The 27,313-nt window shown below is 40.1% G+C and overlaps 1 protein-coding gene across 6 annotated transcripts in view; it reads right to left on the bottom strand.

The window, feature by feature from the left end:
• LOC116336356 (discs large homolog 1-like protein) overlaps window positions 1-27,313 on the bottom strand; it is a 119,897-nt gene that overhangs the window by 23,815 nt on the left and 68,769 nt on the right. For 3 of the 6 annotated variants that reach the window (XM_039601291.1, XM_039601290.1, XM_039601293.1), the window contains 9 exons: window positions 26,922-26,975; window positions 23,301-23,351; window positions 19,739-19,863; window positions 18,712-18,881; window positions 18,475-18,611; window positions 17,999-18,143; window positions 16,122-16,254; window positions 13,614-13,770; window positions 12,999-13,101 (listed from right to left, as the gene is read on the bottom strand). In XM_039601291.1, coding sequence (XP_039457225.1) covers window positions 12,999-13,101; window positions 13,614-13,770; window positions 16,122-16,254; window positions 17,999-18,143; window positions 18,475-18,611; window positions 18,712-18,881; window positions 19,739-19,863; window positions 23,301-23,351; window positions 26,922-26,975 — 1,075 coding nt within the window. Of the gene's footprint in view, window positions 1-1,515; window positions 1,790-12,998; window positions 13,102-13,613; window positions 13,771-16,121; window positions 16,255-17,998; window positions 18,144-18,474; window positions 18,612-18,711; window positions 18,882-19,738; window positions 19,864-23,300; window positions 23,352-26,921; window positions 26,976-27,077; window positions 27,159-27,313 lie in introns of those variants that run through there. The other 3 variants (XM_039601294.1, XM_039601292.1, XM_031760213.2) reach the window with 3 other exon arrangements.

Below are 27,313 nucleotides of genomic sequence, written 5' to 3' on the forward strand. Positions count from 1 at the left end.
AACTAATACACGGATGACAACGCCGCAGGCAATAAGCCTGAAAAAGCCCCTCTGAAGGATGTCCCTGTGTGTGAGTGTGTGTATGTGTGTATGTGAACCATTGCTGTGGACTACAGAATCTAATTAACCCTGAGTAATTCAATCATTCTCTAGGTACATACGGTCATGAACACACACACACACACACACACACACACACACACACACACACACACACACACACACACACACACACACACACACACACACACGCTGATCCGAAACCTGCAGTGTCTCCTGCTTCTTCTTTCCCATCTTTTCCTCTTTAACAAGCCCAAAACACCCTGATATGAGCTGATATCCCCACAAAGCTCTCATTAGACTGACACACTGACACGAACAACTAAACAGCGCTGAAAGAGCTTGAAGCCAAGTGAAACGAGCAACATGATCTGCAATTAGCTTTTGATTTTTCCACAGATAAAAAAGCAAGACAAAAGAAAATACAGCTTTAATATATTGTTTCTGATTAGGATATTTACTTCCAAGGATGATTGAATTGCTGCATTTCCATTAAACGACAGGTTTGAAAAATAGCAATCTGCCTCCATCTTTCCATAAAAAGATGAAAATCAAGAGCCTTTTGCTGAAATACATGTGTTAATTTATTCCTTTAATCTTACATATTTTTCATTGGCAACCCCAGTCTGGCTTTTTCAGATTTAGACCGAAATCAGCTGTAATCCCTCACGAATTGGTGGATTAACATATGTATTTTTGTCAGTTTCAGCTTGACAGCCCAGATGAAAAACTTTCACATCCTCAGCAACTGACTGTAAACACAAAGTGAATCTATACAACACAGGATCAAGAGCAAGAGAGAGAGAAAAAAATCAGGGAAGGAGGTAGAAAAGAAGAACAGAATCGAGAGAAAAGGCAAAGGAGGAGAAGAAGCAGAAAAGCTGTAATGCAGCAGAATAAAAATCTGCTCGTAAAACAAAGAATGAAAGCAGTTTATGAATCAGATATAAACAAAGACAGAGCTACTGTAAAGCTACAGCGATACGCTTTTCCTCTTCTTTCTGATCTATGGAACAAAGACTGTGCTGCAGCTAAGATATCGGTTCTGTTAACTCCTGATCTTGAATGCAAAGACAAAGCCTGTGCTGCCAAGGATGCAGCTCTGATGTTCTTTTGTTTTAAGACCCAAGCTAATGCTGATGCAGTTAAAGTGGGAGCTGAAATCCTGAACATTGTTTAAAGTCCAGTTTAGTGAAAGCACAAAAGCAGCACAGCACGGTAAAAAACAGAAGTGCTCAAAGTGAGAGAAGTTATCAGCATCAAAAGTTGCTAGCCATCTGCATAGAAGCTAACATGTTACTGCTGTATCAGTGGCCATGAGATGGATAACACAGTGACAGAGTCTCAGAGATTTATCCATTAAAGCCCCCCAACAATGTTACCCAAAAACAGCTGTTAGGCTGTTACCAGAGGCGAGATGTAAAGAATCGCTTCTCTCACTCTTGCTGTACTCACAGGCTGCTGGCAGACACCGTCCGCGATGTGATGCCGTCACAGTGGCTCTCAGATCAGTGTCTAAGCCAGAGAGCAAGGTTTGAAGCTTAGAGTCCTGAGACGTGAATGAGAGGAAAAGGATAGAGAGAAAGAGGGAGCCCGTTCCACGTTGGATGCAGCACAGGAGAGAGCAGGAGAGGAAAGATGAGAATGTGTGTCTATGTAGGTATGTAGCATGCGTGTGGTGGAGTGGGGGAAAAATAAGCGTGCGTAAAATCGGTCCAGTGCTGCTCAGCTGCCAGAGAAACAACAGATGCTAACTCTCTTTCTCTCTCTCTGTCTCTACTACACTCCACTCTTGCTCCATCTCCCGTTCGCTGGTGCGTTCATTTTGCTCCTCCCCCTATTTGACAGCGGCTAGCACACCCACACACACACACACACACACTGTTTCCTCAGGTCACTCATGCAGGAAGCTGAGTCAATGCCAGGCTCTCCTGCCCTACTTTGGCCCAGGGAATCAGTCTACAATCCACACGCACACACATGGTAAAGCTTGACCAAGCATTCTGAATATTGATTTTTGGGAAGCTTAACTAAGAGGTCAATTCATAGCTCTTAAATGGATTTTCTTTTCATTTTGTATAGCGGTCACAAGAAAAATGAGACACTAGCATTTGTCTTAATAAGTATACGCAATTAAACTCTTTCTGCGCTGCATGATTTGTCTGCGCCTCCATCTGTCTCACTTTCCCCACTTCTACAGTTGGGACTTATCTTCTTTTTTCCATTATACGGTTCTTTCTTGCATGTGGGGTTTGGCTTCTAAGAAATCTTAAAGATTATAACAATATTCCCATGTAAAAGTGAACAGGTTGTGCTACAATTTTCTGTAGACAAACGGAAATTGTGTGGGTTTCATATCATCGGCATTTAACTGCCAACAGACATCACCGCAGTGTAGCATTAACAGATTAAGAACAAGACAGACACAGGTATATAATATACAGGGATAATGTGGAGCTGGATAAAAGGTAAGGAGAAGGTGAGGAAACTAGGAGACAGAGGCAGTGGGGGGAAAGATGATGATGGCAGAGACTAATGGCTTGTGTTCCCTCCTCTCCTCTCCTCTGCTCTCTCTAGAGGAGCATTGTTACTCCATTGAGCAGCTGGCAGAGACCTTTCCCTGCATTGTGCAGCTTCAGTGCTATCCAACACAAAACCGCTAGAGATAGGCATTTCACATCATTAGGATTGTGTGCATTGCACCAATACATTCTCCTTTCAGATCACCCTTTCCTTTAACAGAGGAAAGAGACGGCCCTAATTGTGAATAACTGCCACGAGTGAACTCCTAAGAAAAAAGACAAAATCTCTCAAAGGGCTGATCATGATTCATTAAATGAATATACATACTTTTCCCTTCAGTTTTTATTTCCCACGGGAAGAAGCATTGATCATATACAGGGAGTGCAGAATTATTAGGCAAATGAGTATTTTGTCCACATCATCCTCTTCATGCATGTTGTCTTACTCCAAGCTGTATAGGCTCGAAAGCCTACTACCAATTAAGCATATTAGGTGATGTGCATCTCTGTAATGAGAAGGGGTGTGGTCTAATGACATCAACACCCTATATCAGGTGTGCATAATTATTAGGCAACTTCCTTTCCTTTGGCAAAATGGGTCAAAAGAAGGACTTGACAGGCTCAGAAAAGTCAAAAATAGTGAGATAGCTTGCAGAGGGATGCAGCAGTCTTAAAATTGCAAAGCTTCTGAAGCGTGATCATCGAACAATCAAGCGTTTCATTCAAAATAGTCAACAGGGTCGCAAGAAGCGTGTGGAAAAACCAAGGCGCGAAATAACTGCCCATGAACTGAGAAAAGTCAAGCGTGCAGCTGCCAAGATGCCACTTGCCACCAGTTTGGCCATATTTCAGAGCTGCAACATCACTGGAGTGCCCAAAAGCACAAGGTGTGCAATACTCAGAGACATGGCCAAGGTAAGAAAGGCTGAAAGACGACCACCACTGAACAAGACACACAAGCTGAAACGTCAAGACTGGGCCAAGAAATATCTCAAGACTGATTTTTCTAAGGTTTTATGGACTGATGAAATGAGAGTGAGTCTTGATGGGCCAGATGGATGGGCCCGTGGCTGGATTGGTAAAGGGCAGAGAGCTCCAGTCCCACTCAGACGCCAGCAAGGTGGAGGTGGAGTACTGGTTTGGGCTGGTATCATCAAAGATGAGCTTGTGGGGCCTTTTCGGGTTGAGGATGGAGTCAAGCTCAACTCCCAGTCCTACTGCCAGTTTCTGGAAGACACCTTCTTCAAGCAGTGGTACAGGAAGAAGTCTGCATCCTTCAAGAAAAACATGATTTTCATGCAGGACAATGCTCCATCACACGCGTCCAAGTACTCCACAGCGTGGCTGGCAAGAAAGGGTATAAAAGAAGAAAAACTAATGACATGGCCTCCTTGTTCACCTGATCTGAACCCCATTGAGAACCTGTGGTCCATCATCAAATGTGAGATTTACAAGGAGGAAAACAGTACACCTCTCTGAACAGTGTCTGGGAGGCTGTGGTTGCTGCTGCACGCAATGTTGATGGTGAACAGATCAAAACACTGACAGAATCCATGGATGGCAGGCTTTTGAGTGTCCTTGCAAAGAAAGGTGGCTATATTGGTCGCTGATTTGTTTTTGTTTTGTTTTTGAATGTCAGAAATGTATATTTGTGAATGTGGAGATGTTACATTGGTTTCACTGGTAAAAATAAATAATTGAAATGGGTATATATTTGTTGTTTTTTGTTAAGTTGCCTAATAATTATGCACAGTAATAGTCACCTGCACACACAGATATCCCCTAAAATAGCTAAAACTAAAAACAAACTGAAAACTACTTCCAAAAACATTCAGCTTTGATATTAATGAGTTTTTTGGGTTCATTGAGAACATGGTTGTTGTTCAATAATAAAATTATTCCTCAAAAATACAACTTGCCTAATAATTCTGCACTCCCTGTATGCTGTTTCTTTCCACTGTTTATGTCATCATTAAACAGCACTATGGAGAAATAATTTAATCAGCAGACCATTGCATACTTGCATCATGCAGACAATACACCTCCTTGTTGCCAGTTCGGCACTACTCCACATATTGAAAGAAGAGAAGCTTATAGCAACAAAAACAATGAAGAGGACTGCTAGCTCGCAAACATTTATTCAAATAATGTACCATTAAATTATGCCCCCAAAAAGTGGGAAATTCTTAAAGAACGAGAAAACTGCACTGAAGTGCTTCAATTTGACTCTTTTTCACTCATTTTTAAATTTCTTCAGAAACTGAATTTGTCCAAGGACGTAAATAATTTGCAGGTTTTTGCTGTGCTTGCATGGGTTTTCTTCGGGCGCTCTGCTGGCACCCCACAGTAACTTGGTGAGTCTAAATTGGCTGTGGGTTTGGACGTGAACGTTAGTAGTTGTCTGTCTCTCTTCGTTACCCTGTCATGCACCAACAACCTGTCCAGGATCTACCCCACCGATAACCCCAGTGTCAGCAGGGAAGGACTTCAGCCTCCCACAACTCCAGTAGTGGACATAGACCTGTTTTTGGTTCATTAGCTGAATTTCCAAAAAACACAAACATGTACAAAATAAAACCCCAACTCAAATTCTTCACTTTATAAGCCTGCTTTATACGTCTACAATAAGCCCTGGCTCAAAAAATAGCAGTGCTGCAAGAGGCTCATCTATAATTAAAACAATAGCTCAGCAATCTACATTGGTATTGATTAAGTGATCAGATTGCAGGAGAGGAATAGAAGAATAACGTAACTAAAGCAATTTAAGACAAAAATGTCTTGATGTACTGATTTAAGTTTAAATGTCAAAAGCTGGAAGTGAAAAAATGTGGCTCATCGGAGCATCAAAGTGACGAAGAGACACACTGCAAATCCCAAATCAGTCGCCTTCCTGTTACAAGTGACACCTCAAATCCCCCAAATCACACATCATGGGTGGAGAGTCAGACCATTACCACAGACATCAGTAACACTGGGGAAGACAGGAGGAGGTGACAGGTGGAGAGGAAGGAAAGCGACAAAAGGAAGAGGAAAGAGCAGGCTAATATACAGAGTTAGAAAAAAAAAAGTAACGTCCTTCACTTTGGGTGTTCAGCAGAAGAAAATCCAGCAGCACTGTATTTGAAAGCCCCCGTGATGGAGCTACTGTTAATCTTCTATGTAACAAGTTGTGCACGACACACAAACGCACGCAAAGTGCAATAAGCACACTAACAGAAGTGAGGATAATCCTCTGTACACCTCAGTATTACTGCTGACAGACACTGGCTCTGTGTGGGTCACGTGTGAGTGTTTATGTGTGTGACAGTGTGTGTCTGTGACAGTCGTGTGTAATCCCAGTGACTAACACTGCTGTCAACCTGCAGGCATTTATAGTCCCACATCAGGAAACTTAATGGCACAGAGAAGATCAAGCTTGAAGGTCAGCACAGCGACTCAACATTGTTTTAACTAAACATTGTGGTTTTTTTCCAATCAGTGCAATCAACAGTTGTACTGGATACTTAGAAACATCAATAAAGGTGTGAAACTTCAGCTGAAAGGCTGAACTTCAGCTCAAATTTCCAGTTTGCTTTTTCGTTATGTATTAAAGCTTTGCTGTTTTGACCATGAGCCAATGGTCTGTTCAGATTATTACATATTACTGTTTGCTAATAACAGCCAACTTTGGAAAAGTAATGGTATGTAACTGAAAATTCATCGGGAAACTTTTGCACATTTTAATGTAACACCTCGGTAATGGTTAATAATCAGTTGTTTCCAATCTTTTCACATTTGGTGACTGATTGCAAGTAGTTGTTGCTCAGAAGTTGAGTGTGCTACAAATGTTGATCTCAAGGTGGCTGCACAAGGTGCATGGTGACAGGCAATCTGACTCCAAACAATCATGGTTTGAATCTTTTAGCACTAAGCAACTGACTCAAAAATGTTGCTGAGTTCAAAGATTAAATTCAAGGTGTCACAGTGGAATTAGGTCTTGAAAATACAAAGGAAAATGTCTACACTGTGTTTTCTAGACACCGAGAGCGGAATATAAGTAACATAAAGCCTTTTGTGGCTGGAGAGGAACATGAAAAAAATCAATACTGAACTTCAGGACAAATACGTGGGGTGGCTGTAGCTCAGGTGGTAGAGCAGGTCATCCACTGATCAGAGGGTTGGTGGTTCGATTCCTGGCTTCCCCTAGTGTACATGCCAAATATCCTTGGGCAAGATACTAACCCCAAATTGCTCTCCGATGCATCCATCGGAGTATGAATGTGTGTGAATGTTAGCTATGAAGCACTTAGAAAGATGTGCTGGTGTGAATGGGTGAATGCACAAGTTGTGTAAAGCGCTTTGAGTGCTCAGAAAGAGTAGAAAAGCACTATATAAGAACCAGTCCATTTACCATACGAACGGCCATTATGTGAATACAGCCCCAATCAAAAGTTTAAGACCACTTGAAAATGGCAAAAAATCATATTTTGCATGGTTGGATCTTAATAAGGTTCCAAGTCGAGCTTCAGCAGTCTGTAGTCGGCACCAGTAACGGCCTTAATTTGGGTCGAGGATCATCCCGTGGCTTGACAGACACCCAATTGGATCCTCAGGCTCAGTGCTGGTGAAATTTTTTTGTATCTTCCACTTGATGTTTTTGTTTTATAGCCCTCAGGATTGTTTAAGAAATAAATAATCTTACTGCGTCCCGCCTTTGATAGAAGATGGACACAGTAAGACAGAAATTTTGATAAAATTTCTATACTAAAAAAAAAAATGTCATAATGTTTACAACTGATACATTGTAGGCTTTGTGTACTCATTGACAAGAACATTGGATACAAAGTCATCAGGACTTCACTTTAGTAAAGGGGTGATTAATGGTTGCATGGAGATTGCTGAAGTGAAAATAATTCCTCTGTAGCCTGATCACTGCTACTTATATCACCTGTCCACAGTCAAGTTGCCATATGGGTAATGTAGGCTTTCAGATTGCTACAAGGAAGAGGAATATAAAAAATTAAAATAATGGGAACAAACAATATCATAGATAGAAGGGTGTACAATTCATCCCACTGTCTAACTGTGAGTACGCAGTGAGTGTGTGCAACATAATCTTGTTTTCCTCTTTCTCGAAAGATGATAGAAGATTTTTACAATGACTTACAACAGTTTGAGAACAGAATCAATTTTCTCCACTCATACTTTGTTACCGGTGCCATTAATTACAAACACTGAGTGCATAATAACACACACAACTGTAAATCTTATGCTCCTATTATCTCCTGCAAACACCACACAAAGCACGAAATGAGATCTGAAATGAGATCTTACAAAATCATTATTGCAATCATCATACTTATGAAGTTACTGCAGACATCAGCTGGTTCTACAGTCTCACCTGGCAGCGAGTGTACATATGAAATGACTTCAAATATCCTAAAACAACATGACAGATGCCAACAATATTAATGCAGCAGGAAGACTTTTCAGACAAACACGCTCCATCTGCTGTACTTCAAATAAACACAGATTCATATCTGCTGCATCAGCTTGAACCAAATCTCTCTCTCTCGCTCTCTCTCTCTCTCTCACACACACACACACACACACACACACACACACACACACACACACACAGAGCAGTTCAGTTTGGGGTATCGCTGTGCTGCGTTTGGCTACAGTGCCCAACATATTTAATATAAATAACAGAAGGAGACCTGCACACAGACACTCTCTTCCTCTCCTGGTGGAGGTCGTTATGAGTTCCTCTCCCATTGGCAGGAAGAGTGTTTGTGAAACAGACGAAGCACTGCTGGCCATCACCACAGGAATGGGACTAACACGGACCTCAGATGGACACACACACACTGCTGACCAAAGCCCAGCATGGACAGAAGGTCTGATATAAAAGTTCAGTCGAGAGTCACTAATGAGGTGTATAGGAGAGTCACGACACAGCGACACAATGGTGTTCTTCTGCTGATTGTTTTAGATTAAGATACAGAGCAGCATGTAAGCCTGGTTAGCTGATGATAATGTTATCTAATGAGAGACCAAATGCCAAGGCAGAGCTGGTCGAATACAAGCCAACATACTTTTGAACCATACTGATCACTGGTTAGCTGTGTATCAGCAGGATATTAGCAAACATGCCAAAGATGACTGGAAATCAGCCTGATCGATTAAAAGTTATGGTTGCTCCAGTTTTCTCACCATTATTTTAGCCTCTTCCTCTTTTAGATTTAGATCCCTCAGTTCCTTCAGTGGCTTCATGTTCTGGCTACCTCCTAGAACTTGAACCCCCATACACAAGATCTGTATTACTTATTTTGTATTTTAATCAATTTGGCAGAGTTGCAGTTTAGAACTGATTCAACAGCCATATTTCACGGCTCTTAGTTACTCTTTTATTCACAATTTACAGTTAGTTAAAGTAAAATGAAATGTCCTTCAAGGAAATCAAAATGAGACTCATTGCAATGTTTGTAGATTTTAAATCTACAAAGCCAAAGGTGATTTAATTTATCCCTGAAGTTGTGTAGCAGTTACTTAAGAATTTTATGATAAGCAGTTAAGCTTTGAAAGCTAACCCTTGGGTAATGTGTTAGTTTTTGTAGAAGTAGTGGCAACACAGTAATCATATACTACGGATCAATAGGAGGTAAATGGAAGCAGGCAGACTACTCCTTTGTGTGCTCTTTGGGCACTATCCATGGTGCTGGTCCCGCTTAATACCCCATACAAGATGTGAACAACCATGATGACATGCTCCGATGTTCCCACGGGTTATTTCCAGTGAGAAATTAAGTTTCAGAAACAAGCACAGCATATCAGCACCACTACACATTCACATCCACTGGTATATTAATGCCAGAGCATTGAAAAAATACTACCTTTGAGTTTAACATACAAATGTTTCAGGTAGTTTTTAGATATCTTCAATAAAAACTATGTGATATCCACATAATAACTTCACAGACTGACTGCTTGCTAAATGTTTTGTTAATAAAGTGATTAAACTTTAAACCAGAACTAAAGTTTTTAGGACCTGATTTGGATTTTAAACAGCTGGCCATCTTCCCAGTCATCAGTGGCAAACAGCATGGTTAACTGATCAGATTATGTGATTTATATGAGCTACTGCAAAGAGCTTATATTGAAAATCTAAGAGGTATTTTGATTTAACAGGAAAATCTGTCACTGACTAATAAGAATACCTCCTAGAACAGGTTGTACATATTTGCTTGTTAAGGAATCAACAAAGAAATCTCCTTCTTTTTTGGCCGCCATGCCACAGCTTTAACTAATCTACAGTGTGTGAGCTATGAGACGGATTTGCAATCTTCAACTTTGGTTACAAACAAGCTTGTGCCGTCTGAGCCTTTCTTTGTCCAATAACAAGTCTGTGCACCTTAAACGAAACTTCATTTAGGATCTTCAATTAACCTCGTGAAATTAGAATTCATAATCCATTTATCATCCTTGTACGACCTTTGAGAATTCATAATCCATACATCACAGTTTTCAGAATGATGTATGGATTATATCCTTGCACGGCCTTCATAAGCTTCCAAGACATTTGCATACTGCAGCTGCTGCAGAACTTCATTACCTTCCAACAGTGCCTTCCCAGTCTTAATGTGTGGCTGCCCTGTTAGACTATGTTTAGACTAATATCAGCTTGGCCAGCAGACTGTTTGATGGAATATCTGGGCTATATAATCATTTAAATCCTAATTACTATGCAACATTTCAAGGTGATGTTCTGGCTCAAACTCATATGTTCTCACCCAAATTCTGCCCAAATCTCTATTGTGCTTCCTGACATTTGTCTGTTGTCTTGTTAATGGAGTCAGTCCCTTTTCATATCAAGGTCATCACATAAAAAAAGACATACACTGTTCTCCCAACAGTTTATACGTTGACTAATGACTACATTTGCCCACTTGGAAGTGTGACCTCCCTCTCATGCGCTCCCTTAACTCTAGCACAATGCCTGGTACTGACCTGATGATATCAATACTACTGGGTCAACTGACAAATTTTGCAATCACTTTTTCCTTTGCAGGCTTCTATAGATTTGTTACATATACAGTGTTGTGAAAAGATATTTGCCTTCTTCCCTATTTTTTAGTTTTTTGTAAATTTGTATGTTTTAGATCATAAAACATAATACAAACTTAATACTATACAAAGATAACCCACGTAATTAAAAAATGCAGTTTTAAATATTTTCTTATTAAGGGGGAAAATGCTATCAAAACGCACCTGGTCCTCTGAGAAAAAGTAATTGGCCCTTCTTGTTAAATCATGAATTAATTGTGATTAACCACATTTTTTTGGAAAGCTGAAAAACATGTTGATGATTTTTTTCTGTTCTCAAGCTGCTCTTCTCTTAGGAGCTCTGGGTGGAGTCTGGGTGGAGTTCTTTTTTCTCCTCCTCTCCCCTCATGTATTGTGTATTTCATTGTTTTTCTTACCATGCTACCTCTTCTGACCTGTCTTCCCAATGTGTTGTTTGTGCAATGTATGTATAGTTGGAATGGGTCCAGTTTCACTGCAGGTAACATGTACGTTTATCATTGCAGCGACAAATAAAGGCTTAATCATCATCATTATCAAAACAAAAAAAAAGTCTGAACTAAAACCAGATTGAGATGCTTTAGTATGACCTTAAACATGTTTGAAAAAACCCTCCAATGTCACTGAGTCAAAACAAATCTGCAATGAACGGGAGGCAAAATTCTTCAAGTGCACAGTGACAAGAGAGACTCACTGCCAGTGATCACAAATGCTTGATTGCAGTACTTTCTACCAAGGGTGGCACAAACACTTATTAGGTTTAGGGGAGAATTACCTTTTCACACAGGACCAGGTCGGCAGGATTTCTGTTTGACTCTATCAAATATATTAAATCATTTATCAATAGGCTACAACTTGTTCATGTGGAAAACATACATACTCACAGCAGACTCTGTAAAGGTCTTCTAATCTGGTGTGTAATACACTGCTCATGCTCTTAATAACACATTTATGAACAAGCTCTCTGACTGATACCAAAATCAAACTCGCACACTCTCTCCCAGAAGACAGATTACTGATTCTCCTGATATTGTTGCGGCTCTGTGAAATAGTGTCTGCTATCCTCAGGTCTCCCGGTACGGCAACATCCCATTAGCCTATCAGCATTTATAACCTGGTTTCCAAGGTTACGGCCTTCTAAGTCACTTCCAGTAAAAAATATTCAGGATGATGCTTGTTGGGAAACTCAGCCAGAGTCTGTATTAATTCTAACTTTATGAGGACAAATGTGTGTTAGACACAGGCATAATGGATATTCTGGGTGCTTCTCCCTTTAGGATGAACCATCAAAACTGTCGTAAGAGTTCAGATTTGATTAAGAGGTAAGGTTAGATTTAAATGTAGGATTTGTTTAGAGAGTAAAGAGCAGGGTTAGGCATCTGATTAAATGTTTTAGTGTTATAAAATATATCCACTGATTATTTTTCTTTAGATTGCAGATAGTTGATGAGGGTGTCATTATGTAGTGTTCTGATCAAAGCTTTATAAAATATGAAAAATAGATTTCGAAGGTAAAAAAATGAAGGGCCAGCAAGGCGCACCTTCTCTCTTTTCATAGACGTCTATGGGAAAATGGTCCTCGGCACCTCTGCTCTGTGACTTTCCTGATGAGTGTATGGGCTCAGTTCCTAATTTCAAAATTGTGGTCATTATTACTGACTTATGTGAAGTGCCCAATATCTCAAACTAATATAAAGAGGAGAAATCATTATGATGCCTAACCAGAACCGACTCTATGAGAACACACAGTGCAGCTACTTACACAGATGTTAAATGATACATGTGCTATTAGGATTAAAGGATAAAGAAGGGAAGATATCAGCGAGGGCCTTCACAAGTGTAGATGTTCCACCGTTAGTGAATTTCCAGTACAGTCTTTTGAATATTTGCATAATATGGAAATCGCTTATTGATATTATGCAAATATTCATAAGACTGTACTACTTTTTTTATTGTTTATTAGAAAGAACACAAACACCCCGTTGCTGTTAGATGCTGAGAAGACGTCACTTTCCATTTACAAAGGCAGTGAAGTTTGGTTTCTCTGTCCTCTTTATACATTCTGCCCACACATACTGAATTCAGATTTTTGGGTTTTCCCACAGAGTGAAGAATTGTAGCTACAGAGGGCAGCAACACGTTGATGCTGTGATCACAGCAAACTGTCAGCCTTTACCAAAAACCAAGATGAAGAACTAACTTGTCTCACACAATCGAGACTGGAAAAAATGACGTACCACCTTCTGCTTCAAGCCAGAACATAACATTTGTATTTTTCAAATATTTTATGAAAAATATTCCACACATTACAGTGAACATGTGAATAATAGACAATCTATCTAAAGCACTCACCGTCTGGTCTGAACTGGGCTACTATGGTGACGGTCTGTCCTGCATTTTTCAGAGCTGCGGCTGCCTGCTCGTGTGTTGCACTGGACAGGTCCACCCCATTCACCTACGAATACACAGACACACAAAATTAGTAGCTAAATATGCACTGACACGAGCAAATTGAAAACACTCACAAGTGCAGGTTTTGTTTTGATAGAACTCGCATACAATAATTCAAAATAACAGTAATTCTACAGGGACTGTCAGTGTACCGACAGTCTGAGGATTAAATCTAGCGTGAATCTTGTGTGAAGAAAATTAAACCCATATTTCATTTTAACGGAACACAAACCACATCACGAGAATGCACTCAGTCATCGGAGGGCGCCGGTTGACTGGTAATGCACGAAAAACAAAGAAAAGTTATGTGAAGCTTCGCTCCACCTTCAGATTAACAAATGCCAATCACTGCAAATAAGCATCTGGAACTGATTCCAATGTCTCTACTTTTTAAGGTACAACATCCTTACAAAGCAAATCTGTTGTGAAACATTAATATAAACAGAATTAGGAGTTATTCACGAACGCCGTGTCGTATTTCTCAGGGATCTGTATGTGTGGGGTCTTAGTTCATACCGACAGGATGCGGTCTCCCTTTCGAAGTTCCCCACAGAGATCAGCTGGACCTCCAGCAAGAATGAAGGAAATGAAGATCCCTTCTCCATCTTCCCCTCCAACAATGTTAAATCCGAGACCTGTAGATCCCCTCTGCAGCACCACCCGTCTGGGTTCCCTGACAGAAACACAAATCAAACAAAGACATCACATCACGGCAGCTGATGTTGGTATTCTCCTTGTTTAGGACACCAGTTAATCTGTTTTGTAATTTATGAATACATTTGATCAGTCAGTGACTACACACATTTTGAAATAATGCTGTACTTCGTTATATGCATGTATGACGTTCTCTGAATGTGGAAAAATTTGTAGTGATAATCTCAGCGGGAGGAAACAGTGCTTAACCCCAAGATTACTTTCTGTTTTCACCAGCAGATGTCAGCATTGCACTTTGTGGCACTGTGTGAACAATGAGAGCCGGTCTAGCCTCTACGTCTCATAAAAAGAAAAGAATCCAAGTCAACACAAGTGAGTGATGAAGCAGCTGGATGAATGCATGAAAAAGAAGTAAAGTTGGCCACTGGTAAAAGTTTTTACACCCACCGTCAGTGTGTGTAAAAACATGAACTGACCGCAGTTTCACAACAAGAGCGCTTCAGCTTCGTTCATGTTGTTTCACTCCTCGGGCTCTCAAACAGAACACTTCTTTTGTGTGTATTCAGAATCAGACACATTCACAAATGTGGGCTGTTGACTAATTTTGTATTGCCACAGCAAACCCTGGCCTCCTTTCAGATACTACATTTGGAAAAAAGTCAGCACGGGTAGATACTCCGAGCATGTATGAAAATTGCTGCTGAGATAGAAATAAACCAGTGCGTTCCTCCATCTGATCCTTCACCTGAATTCATCTGTTCTGAAAGAAACAGATGTACAAAAGTTTTACTCACTCGAGGACATTTTTTAAAACCCATGATCTGCTATTTGTGTGACTAATCAGAGAGCGAGAGAGGAAAAATAGCTGGAGAAAAGAGAAGGACACACGTCAAAATGACCATTCTGCAGTCTGTCTGAGGCTTATCAGATTTATTATAATCAAAGCGCACTGATTGGCCCAAAAGGTCTATGACGAAATGGGTCATATTCTGGTAACCACGGTGATGCCAGTCGAGTGACGAGGGCTGTGATAAGCAGTAATCCCTCCATTAAAATGGATTAAGACAGTAGAGCAGCACTCAGGGTGTATCTGTGTGTGTGTGGTGTGTCTGTACGCATATGTAACCTGAGTTTACTTGACAGGCAAAATTTGCAGGGCCATCTGCCTTTCACTGCCAAACACACACACACACACACACACACACACACACACACACACACACACACACACACACACACACACACACACACAGCAAGCATGGATGCAGAAGCAGAGCAGGGAAGAACCGAGGTCATTCTTCGCTGCTCTCACTAAAGATCTCAGAGCACGAAGGACAGAAGCTTGAAAATACAAGATTTTGACTGTGGATTTTGTCATTTTATAAAATGCAAAACAAAACCAGTAACAAACTGAAAAACAATCTCTTCAAATTTTGTCAAATTATTTTCATTTTTTTTCTTGGTCGACATCTGTGAATAAATGTGACACTGACAAAGACTGTTTATAACGATCATATGATGCTAATATGCAAATGTTGGAAAGTTGTTTAATCTAACATAACTTCAAGTAAACCAACATGTACTTCTTTCGTGAAACAGCAAAACAACCAAATATTGCCATGTCCATACCATGCTTAACATTACTGATAATCTACTGTTAATTAATTTGTGATTAACTTCTTATTCTGAATCAGTTTTCAAAGTGGGTCTATTCTGCTAGTGGTGCATGTTCACAATGAAAGAAAAAAATGGCAATATTTTAAGTAACGACGTCAGCACATGTACAAGTGATTCCTGCTCTATTTCTCATACCTAATGAGATTTCCCAGCTGCTTAAGAGGCTCCATAGTGTAGTTTTGACTTTCACCTACTAGGTTAAAATATCACAGCTTCACTCCCAGAAGGATACACGGCTACACTTGGAATTGTATCAGGAATAGCATCCAGTGTTTAAGAAAACCTGCCAATTTAAACACAGGAGCGACCCTATGTGGCAACCCTTGTGAATAAGAAAGCATCTAATACTTGAAATAATGAAGTTATCCTTAATGTGGATATCTTGGGCTGCCCTTTTTAAACAGGTCAGTGCATAACCTGTTTACAAGGGGCAGCCAGTAGGAAAAAAGCTGCCTTTAAAGGTGAGGAGCTAAAAGAGCTTTTTTCAGACAGTGCATGAACTGAGCTAACCAAAGATTATTTTCAACTTTCAATCATCCAAAGCTGCTTCAGTGGAGCTCCAAATGATCACAACAGTTCTGTTTTAATAGGCAGTTAAAACTTTATCTTGAATTTAACAATAAAAGGGCATTATCTCATTTGACAGAAATTTCATTTCTTTCTGTGCGCTACAGAGATAAACTGAGATCTCACCGGGTGATATCGTCGTCTCCCGCAATGGACCTGGGCAGCGGTGAGTATCTGGGGGTGGTCAGTGGGGCAGGGCTTACAGATTGGCTCCCACTCATGTAGGGGCTGATGTGGTTATCCTGGTGTGGGGAATATGCTGTGGGAACAAATACAGACATTTCTTTGTCTTATTTTAGACATGAATTAGAATGTGATTTCAGTAAGCTGCATTTAAGTAATCAAAGAACCAACATAGAGGATGAAAACTACCTATAGATAGATAGATAGATAGATAGATAGATAGATAGATAGATAGATAGATAGATAGATAGATAGATAGATAGATCAGTATATACAGGTCAAAAGGTTGGGGTCACTTAGAAATGTACTTTGTTTTAAAAATAATTTTCTGTGTACACAGTTTTTAAATGATGTACTTTGAAAAAAGTACCGCAGTGCCAAGAAACGTCCTGAGAAATGACTGACAGTGTGATATATAGTATCTGTTAATATGGTAGATTCACAGCAGTGATAAATGGCATGTTCTCTGTTAATATGCTCTGTTGGAGAAATGACAAGTGGCAGGAATCCAGAAAACCAAATTTACCCAGTCTGTTAATCGGACTGTTATATAACAAAAAAACACTGTCTGGGGGATGTGATCATTATAGAATATAATCTTAATGTTACCACATAGATGTGAAAGATCATTAAAACTGCTTTTATAAGACTACAACTATCTAATAAATCAAACTAGGTAATGCACATTTCCGATCCAGTTAATCTATCATCCCAATCTAACTAAAGTGACGCCACATATTTAACAGAAAACTTCACGGATGTCAAATAATCGCTATCCTAAAACAGCTTTCCATAGTAGTCTTAATATTTACTTATTACTTAATATTATTTAATAAATAACTTACATGTATTTTTTAAAACTGTGATCTCACAGTTCTGGCTTGCTTTTTTAAATGCACCGTTTCTTTAACACACAGATTGCTCTTATAACTAGGTACCAAGCTTGCATTAGCTTGACAGCTGATTTTCATTTAATATTAATATTAAACACATTATATAAAAGTTGCAAGCTAATCTTCAAAACTTTGTTCTCATTGTTTCCTGTATGACCAGTTGGCATTCATAAAGCTCTCTTCTGATCTAAATCGAGTGATAATGATTGCTCCATTCCCCCCTCGGAGAGCTTTATTAGCTGATGTAATTTATTTTTTAAAGAGTCTACGTCTGTATCGTGTTGTTTTTCACCTGCTGATTGTGTTTTTCTGAACATTTCTTGTTCTCAGGTGTCTTGTAAAATGTGATATGAACCTCAATGAGACTGCGTGATTAAATAAAGACTATATCTGATTATATCTTAGCTGAGTATATCTGATGGCATGTAAAGGGATGACATGTTCATAATGGTTTTTGTATGTACCTTTTTATTTTATGAGAAAGCTAATTTAACTCCATGTACCCCTTTACAGCTTACTTCACCTTTGCTTGATTTTTCTTTGTTTCCTTGATTGGTTGCTGGTCGAGTTTCATGATTCATGACAAGCTCTGAGTAAGAGTCACTGTTCAGGGCTTCAGTAAAAAGCAGCTTTCTCTATGTGTGGGAAGCAAACAAATTTCAGCTTTGTTCCTTGCTGTTTTCTTTCTTTTTCTTTTCTTTTCTTTTTTTTTGTTCTGCACCATCTGGCTCTAAAATGCCTCACCATCTTGGTGGCAACGATGTGTACAACAGTCACCGGCACGCTGTCTGACTGCAAGTTGTTTTTGAACTTCTCAAGAATAGTGAGAGTCTACGCAGACGGATGAAAGTGGGTTTCACAAATGTTGTGCAATTAAAATATAAAAAATTCAAAGTTCAGAGTGTAGAGCTCTTTTTGTGTACTCACAGTTAGTGACATCGGGCGGAGGGAAGTTGTCATTGATAAAAAGGGAGGTGTGTTTGGCCACACGCAGGTACACGACATCAGGAGTCGACTTTAGGGCGGCCACTGCCTCCTCGTGAGTTACCTCCTCCAAACAGGAACCATTTACCTGAACATAAATGACATAAACGGTATTATTATCTACAGACATGCGCCACACATGATAAATATCCATCCATCCATCCATCCATCCATCCATCCATCCATCCATCCATCCATCCATCCATCCATCCATCCATCCATCCATCCATCATCTTCTGCTTATCTAATTCAGGTTCACGGGGATGGTACCCCTTTTAGGGTAACTTCTTCTTCTAACAGTAATATGAAGTGCAATCTTCATATGCACTTTAGTGTGTATAATTATATTTTTAAATCAAATTTGCACAGATGACACAAAAGAGAACAGAGTAAAACAAAAAGAGGAAGCGTTTTCTTACAGCAACAAGCTTGTCGCCTATTTGTAGACGTCCATCTTTGTGTGCTGCTCCTCCCTCAATAATTTTGGTCACATAGATGCTGTTGTCGCCAGGGACATGTTGGTTTCCAACTCCACCAGCTATACTAAATCCTAAACCTGGAAGAATAAGTCATTGGGTCACATGCTTGAACATTTTCTTTCTGTGCTGCACTAATTGTAGACTTGGCAGTCTGCTGCTATGCTAGCACAGTCTCACCTTTGGGACCTTTGACTAGTTTGATATCCAGGATTCTCTCGGTGAGGCTCCTCCTGCGTCGTATACACAGTCTGACCAGACCACCTGCCTCCTTCAGAGCCTCCACGGCGCCGCTGTGGGTCACTTCTCTGACGTCCGTCTCATTCACCCGGACTATACAGTCATTCACCCTGCATGGCAACAATACATGAAGTAAAGACTGGCTTGGATGGGGGAGATGAACTGGGAGGAAAAACAAATATTATGCTGCTCAGTCTAAAACCAAAGTGGGAACGGAGCTGCTGACAGTGAGTGGTCCCTTTCTTTTCGAGAATTAAAGCTGAACTAGACATACGTCCTGAAATGGGGAGGTTGGAGTGGGTGAGTGAACACAATCAAATACCAGAAACTGAAAATAGACAGTCCTTGGTTCAATCAGACATCTCTTGTTCACTTTCAAAGATTGTCTAGAGCCACTGGCTTTACCGAGGCAGTTACCTTGGGATGGGTAAAGAGAAAAACTGCAGAGGGATTCACATCCCTTTATTCTTTAGTATAATAACAAGCCGAAGCTCTCATGGTGAAGTCTGTTGTAAAGCTAGACAGCCAATTTACTGTGATTGGAGATGCTCTCCACACAGCAGCCTCTCACAATGTTAGCTGAGCTTGCTGGCAGCTGCTGAAAGCATTGCTGTCTAAGCTCAATAACTCTGGAACAATAATGTTACCTGCTCGATCAATGCCACACCAATAATTAGGTAAATCTGCTGCCACCGGTGCCACACGCTACACACATGAACAGTATTGCTTTAGTTTGAACATGAAAAAGGAAGATTATTAGAGGACTAGAAATCCATTCTGCATGCCCAATTTTTGCAAACACTTGTAATAAATGTTCAGACTAAGATGGTCCAATTTCTAACTTTGAGGGCAGCAGCTGAGCTCGGGCATGTAGCACCTCACTTCTAAGTAGCGCTGCACCTGCACATAACGCAATCAAATAGTTCTTGCTCACGTCTAATGAAAGCAACAGTGTGTGTGTTTGCACCTGAGTCGTCCATTCTGGGCTGCAGCTCCTCCAGGTATAATCTTGGTGATGAAGATCGAGGGGTCATCTCCAATGTGGGGGTTATCGGTCCCTCCAGCGATACTGAAGCCGAGGCCTGAGTTACCCTACGCATAGACACAGACACACAGAGTGTTTTAAAGGTTAAAAAAGCACTATTTCTAGTTTTAAAGGATTACTGTGTACCGTAATATTGACTGATTAATGTTTGTCCACGCAGGGCATAAAGTCGAGCTCAGCTGCTTTTCAGATCAAGTGATCTTAAAGTGTACGGACATCAGCTGACGGCTTAGCCATTCTATGCATCCAGCTGGCAAATCTCACGTGGGGTACAGTATTTGAGTTGCACAGCTGACTTGGTTCGTGTCAGATTTGTAGACATTAACGTCTGCTCTGTTCTGTGCTGCAGTCTGGGCGACTTTCTATGTATTCCACATGCAAGGATGGAGAGGCTCCAAAAAAAGGCACATATAAAGGCACATATACACAGTGTTTATTACTTCTAAACAGTTTGCCAAGAAGCGTCTTATATCCTTTCTAACTGGTATTCACTCCCAAGCCAGTATATAACAAAATATATATTAAATTAAAAAGTGGTGGAGGCAAACAAACCAACAATGTTGTTTCTTTATGGAGTGAGAACACAGATCAATGTGGAGTTCTGTCATGTAATCCAACACAGAAAACAGAAAACCAACTGGTCCAGTTGCTGTGGCCAAGGTTTTATAGCAGACTGAGGATGGACCAGAATATATGTGTCCTGGGTCGTGACCCAGTCTTCTGTGTTATTATTAATGTTTGATTTCATCATGGTTTCTCATTACTAGTCTTTTTGGTTTACAGTTCTGTATTTCTAGTTCTGGTTCTTCTTTGTTTTGTAATTTTAAGTTCTTGGGTTTTGATCCTGTGCCCTTCATATTTAGTGTAGGTTTAGTTCTGTCTTCATGTTTATTTTCCTGTTCCCCAGTCAGTCGTGTCTCATATCGCAGTTTGTTACTCCTGTCCTTGTGCTCCATATTCCTTCTGTTCAGTGGCAAGTCCGTGCCTCTGTGCCTGTCGCGTTTCCTGTTTTATTTTGAGAGTCCTTGTCCTGTGTACAGCGTGTCTGCTTTTCTTTCCTTGTCTGTTAGCTGTGTTACCACCTGTTCCCCATCCGCTCGTTGTCCTGTTTGTGAATTTAAGTCCTGTGTTTCTCTCTATTAGTTGTTGCATTGTGCCCTCACTATGCTGTGGGTTTTTTTTTGCTGTGTTCCTCATAGTTTTTCTAGCTCTGTTTCCCAGTGTCTTAGTGTTTTGATTTTAGCTCATATTTCTAGTTACTCATTTTTGGCTTTGTTTTCTGTTTGTTTGAAGAGTAATTTACAGCCAAAATAAAGCTGCCTCTTTTAGTTCACCCTTGCGTTTATGAGTCCTGCGTTTGGGTCCTGCCTGCCACAAAGCAAACCATGACAATATGTGACCTATCCCAACTAGATTCTACTACTCTAATTACAAAAAAAAAAAAAAAAAAAAGTGGGCCTTGCCCACTTAAAAATAACTTCAGACCTCAAGCAAGCTTAATCCCTGTATCATCATACATTTACCACAGAAAGAGGTGCAGCTGCACTCTCTTTGGCATACAGGTTATATGTAATGGTGCTCTTCAACACAGTGCAGCCTCCTTTTCTTTCACAAGGAGTTGTTCAACCAGATGAAGTCGTGCAGCAATGAGAGTCGTGTAACTTAATGTTAAATATAAAAAAGAAATAAGGTGAAAGTTAAGCTGGTAAGAATGTACAAACAGAAAAGCATTCATTCTAAGCCACAAAGGGCTAATCAAGTCGAGTGTGTTTGTTCATGAATGAATCATTGTTTGCATGTTCTGGCTCGGAGTCCATGAAGTGGGAAAAAGTATAATGTTATTTTACAGAGCAGTCACTGAAGCGATTTGAACACAGGTTTAGTAAGTTCAGATCAAAGCAGCAGAGTCTTGTTCCAGAAGACAGATTTAACAACAACCTCAATCGAACTCTGACGCCAGGAATCACCAAGGTAACAGGTAACAGGTAAATTAAAAGCAGAGCCTCCATTTTAATTCACGCTGATGTTAAATATTAAAAAAAGTAATGTCTACTTAGGATTTCATGTTTGCAAAGACGAAACTTCTTCAAGTTAAGATGCTCAGAGACGAACTGCAAAAATGACAAAATGTTATAAGGAAATGAAACGGTGTGTCAGTCAGCTCTCTTTCTGGAAGAGAGAACCCAGACAATCTGAAACAAACTCTTTTCACTAAACTTGTTTTCTGGAAGAGCGCCCAGGCAGAAGGTACAGTGCAGATAGCCAAAATATTTGTTCATATAAAAAGATTCTTTCTGATCGGGCTTTGGTTGAATGCTTTTAAAAAAACATGCAACAAAACTGTGCAGAAGCAAAAGAGCAGCTGCACGGAAAGTCTAAAACATGATCGGATAAACCAACAACAATTAATTTTCTTATTGGCTTTTTAAAATTTATATGCATTTATAGGCAATAACCGGGCTAATGAAAACAGAAAATTGATTTATATATCTGCTGAGCACACAAAAAGATCGACTTCTGCAATTTCTGCATTTGCCCCAAGAGGCTATGTCAGCAGACTAGATGATGGGTTCTCAGTTTGCCAAACTGTAAGCTGGACAGGGGTTACTGTAAATTTTCCTTAGTTCCACTTTAAAGTAGAATAAGAGATTAAGTGTAGGCATATCTGTGTGTCTCCTAAAGAAGACATTAAAGCATAATCTTTTCTGTTAATGGATCATTTTCTCTGTTCTTATCTCTTTCCAAAGTAATTTGCAGTGGGAAAAAAGTCAACATGTAAAAGAGATGCAGATGTTTCCAGATATCACCAGCTGGCATACAGTAGATCACTGGCATGGCGCTAGCTCACTCGCACTGTCACTGGATTTAAGGCTAGTATAATGGCTAAGTATAATGTCTGCGCCTGTGTTTGCCTGTACGTCCATGGCGTCTTTAAAGCAGATCCAGTCAAGCAGACAGAACCAGGTCACAGGAGAATAGGGCGAGAGAGAGGGAGGTGCAGAGACAGCCTTAGGCATGAGAGAAAGGGGCATGTAATGAGAATGAAGGAGGAAGGGGCCAGGCATGGAAAGGGAAGAAGGAAGGAAAAGAAAGAGAGGACAGGGAAAGAGGTCCAACAGAATCAGACCAATGATCAGGCTAAGTTAAGGAAAAGCAGAATGACGAGCTGAAGTAGAGGAAAATAACCGGGGACAAAGGCAGCTAACACAGGGATGGGTTCTCTTACTTAAATCATTGTGTTTTCTCAGCCTTATTAAGGATTTAGTTTTTTTAGAGTCAGAAAACTAGTTAATTTTGTGACATACTTAGTTTGTTAAGAAAAAGAATAAACAAAAAACTTTGAATCTTTATCAGATTTTAAGGCTGAACTATTATAATCTTTTCATTTTAGTTTTTGCCGTGTTGTGACTACTGTAGGTCGAGCTGAGTACATGTAGAGTTTATGTGAAGGACACACATGGTGATGGTGTGTTGTATGTTTTACCCGCTCCAACGTGATTTCCTCATACTCATAGTCTGCTTCTGTTCCATTGACCTGTTTGAAAGATAAAAAAGAGAGAGATGAAAATGAACTGTTAGAGTAAACTCTTTTCTTGACTCCACATTCGCTTTTCCTTATTTTCTGTCACTGTTACAATGCTGGATGTTCATATTAAACATTGCCAAAACTCTGCAAGCCAAAAAATCAATCAATCAATCAAATAAGCTCAGGATTCAGACTGCTCTAAACACTCTGACATTCAGATCTTTAATTTCTACTATAGGATCAGAGTGATGGCAGTGACAGCAGCATCTCAGGCACACAGCTCTGACTTTCAACTTTCTGTTAATGAAGGGATATTACATTTAAATGAAGGCGGGCCTTATAGCGAGAAGACTAAAACTTGGAAATGGTTTCAGACAAAGGATGAACTACTATAATACCACCAATGCCTACTATAAGATAAATAAGGATTATTTTGAACAGCGAATCATGCAAAGTTTTAAAATTAAAAACACAGAACTAATAAATGGCTAATAATGGTAAAGTGTAAATAAAAGACACCCTTCCCTTTTTGCAAAGAAAGAAAGTTATGATACAAAATATGTCACAAAGTTATTGTGCAAATCTGGGTTTTACACTCATCTTTGCAGTAGTTACCCTTTGGATGTTAAGAAGAACAGAGTATCTTTGAGACTGCCGACACTTTAACATCAGAAGTTAAATGTGACATAGCCCACAACTATTTAAATGTTTTTTGTTTTTTTTTTAAGATAAGATAAGATAAGATAAGGTAAGATAAGATAAGATAAGATAATTCTTTATTGTCATTGCACAGTCATACATAGTACAGTAGTACAATGAAATTGGAAAACTGTCCCACGTCGGTACTACATATAACACAACAACACGACACGATATGACACATCACAACGCAACACAAACAACACAACACAGTATATTAACTTAGAAATAAAAAAGAAGAATAAGTGTTATGTGTATTGCACACTGTCATTATTGCACATTAATTATTATTGCACCTTGTTATAAATATAAATATTATTATTGTTATTGTTTTAAACATTGTTACCTCCCCTAAAAAGTCCAGGCAGGTAGCCAATCAGGTCAGCTATTTGCATTGATTAGGGCTATTGCCCTGTTGTAAAAGCTGTCCTTGAGTCTGTTTGTTCGGGACCTCAGCAGCCTGAACCTCCTGCCAGACGGCAGCAGCTTAAACACCCGGTGTCCTGGGTGTGTACAGTCTCGTAGGATGCTGCGTGCCCTCTTGAGACAGCGAGTGCTGTACAGGTCCTTCAGGAGGGAAGAGGATGTCCAATGATTTTTGGGCCATATTGATGACCCTCTGGAGTGCCTTTCTGTGTGCTGTGGTGCAGCTGGAGAACCATACACCGATGCAATATGTCAGCACACTTTCAATGGAGCAGCGGTAGAAGACGGTCAGCAGCTCCTTCTTCAGGTCCATTTTTCTGAGGATTCTCAGAAAGTGGAGACGCTGTTGGGCCTTCTTTAAGACCGCAGAGGTGTTAGAGCTCCATTGGAGGTCTGTGTCTATGTGCACACCCAGAAACTTGAAACTGGAGACCCTTTCCACGCACTCCCGTTGATGCTGACAGGCTGCAGCTCGGACTTCCTCCTTCTGAAGTCAACTACCAGTTCTTTTGTCTTGGTGGTATTGAGGTCCAGGTTGTTATCTACACACCAATCTGACAGCCTCTGAACTTCAGCTCTGTACGCCGTCTCATCTCCCCTGAGATGAGCCCCACCACGGTGGTATCATCTGCAAACTTGATGACTGCGTTGTCTGGGTGGGTACTAACACAGTCATGTGTGTACAGAGTGTACAGTAGGGGACTCAGTACACAGCCTTGTGGAGAGCCGGTGTTGAGGCTGAGGGCTGAGGAAAGATGAGGCCCCACTCTAACTCTCTGTACACGGTCTGACAGGAAGTCTCTGATCCAGCGGCAGGTGGTAGAAGGAAGTCCGATTTCCAGCAGTTTAACTATTAGTCTGTCCGGGAGTATCGTATTGAAAGCAGAGCTAAAGTCAACAAAGAGCAGCCTGGCGTAACGGCCCTGCACTTCCAGGTGAGATATGGTGGTGTGGAGCGTTGTAGCAATGGCATCTTCAGTTGATCTGTTAGCTCTGTATGCGAGCTAAAACCTAAATCTTAGTCATGTAAAAGTGTTCTTGAGGTGAAAGTAAAATATGAGGTAAAATTTGTTCACATAAAAGAGAAACTACATTTTGTGTAGTTAGAAGTCACCAGAGATTAAACGTAAAACCCTGTCTTAGTGCAACAGACACTAAAGCACACCAAACTAAGCCTGCTGTCTCTGAACATTAATAGGAGTTTGACAACTTTTGTTTACTTCTAACTAAAAATGTGGCTTTATTATCTGATCACTAACATACTGCCTACTGTAGGTAAGACAGACTGCAACAAGTATGTGAACTGAAGAAATGAGAATTTAGGAATTTGATTATTTATGAATGACGCATGAATCCCGCAGATTAGATCCGTAATGCGATGATGCGTCTATGATGTCATATTTAAGAGCATCCCCGATGGCTTGCCCGTGGGCCAATCACATGGCTCAGCCTGGACCGTCTGTACTATAAATCACATTAACATCCACGTTGTCAGACTGAATGAAAAGAGCACAGAATTAAATCTGATCTCAACATATTTTGAGTCCGGCTCAGTTGACACTAGGAGATACAGCTGCTGCGGGCGAGATGACACGCACACACACATAGTTGATAAACACGTAAACATAGTGGTCGAGCGGCATCCCAGTGGCCCATGTAATCCCCTTGGCTGTAATCTGTGCCTCTGTGCGCTCAGATTAGTTTAGATTGTGAATTTCTGTCGTTTCAAACAGAGAACACGATCATCCATCAGCCACCAGTACGCTGTGAATACTAATATCTTACACTATTCACATAGTGGTGAGTGCTGCCTGATTATATGGAAATTAACTTATTATGAATATGACGAGAAACTTAGATTCCTTCGAAACCCTTTAAAATTATTGGATTATTTACTGTGAAGCACAACCATCATTACAAGTGTCAATATCATAGCATCACAGCATGTGTATTACAACATAGCAATGTACCTGGTGCATTTTTGGCTCCAGAATACCCTGGTCTCTAAAAGTGTCAGAAAAAGTTAGTCCTTCCTGGAGAAAAGCATCCATAAATGATATCAGCGAACTAATAAGTGAAACCTGCAAGCGCACAAATCTTTTAATTTCAGTGTTTAATTTCAGTTTTAGTTCAGCAGGGACTAATTCCACAGTAATTACATAATAAACTTATCTAACAACCATAGATACTGATTTTCTGTGGCAGCTGGTAAAACGACATCTGTATTCATGTAATTCTAAAGTGAGATTTCAACCTAAAACCGAATCCGGACACTCCGTGCACGTTAATTGTTTGTAAAATATTCAAATTACTGCACATGTGAAGCAAAAAGACAAAAAAAACCCACTAAATTAATGGACTAAAGAAAATGATTTAATGTAAAGTTTTTATATTCAACCTTATTATTTAAAAAATATAATTATAGTCTAGCCTTATATCTGAAGCCGTACTCACATATGGGGGGGTGTCGACGCTGTCGGTGTTGACCACCACTGGAGGGGGGTTGGCCTGAAAGAGAGAATGTCAGTGTTATTATTAATTACTTTTAATATCAAAGCACTCTTGCTGAGAACAAAGAGAAACACACAGAGAGCAGCAATAAGCACTTACTCGTCTCATGTTTTGGTACAGCATTTCGAGTACATCTGCTACAGATTACCACCATGGAGCGACGGCATACACTGCATGACATACTGCACAGCCCTTATATTGGGCAGTACTGCAGTACTACACGGAAAACCATGCTATAGGACAACTTGCTAAAGCTCTGCCACTGTGCCATAAAGTGTCTCAACAAAAATTCAGAACTGGACCACAAAACACTCGATACATTTTAAATGTCCTTT

Source organism: Oreochromis aureus, linkage group 17 (assembly GCF_013358895.1).
Source record: "Oreochromis aureus strain Israel breed Guangdong linkage group 17, ZZ_aureus, whole genome shotgun sequence".
Lineage (NCBI taxonomy): Eukaryota > Metazoa > Chordata > Actinopteri > Cichliformes > Cichlidae > Oreochromis > Oreochromis aureus.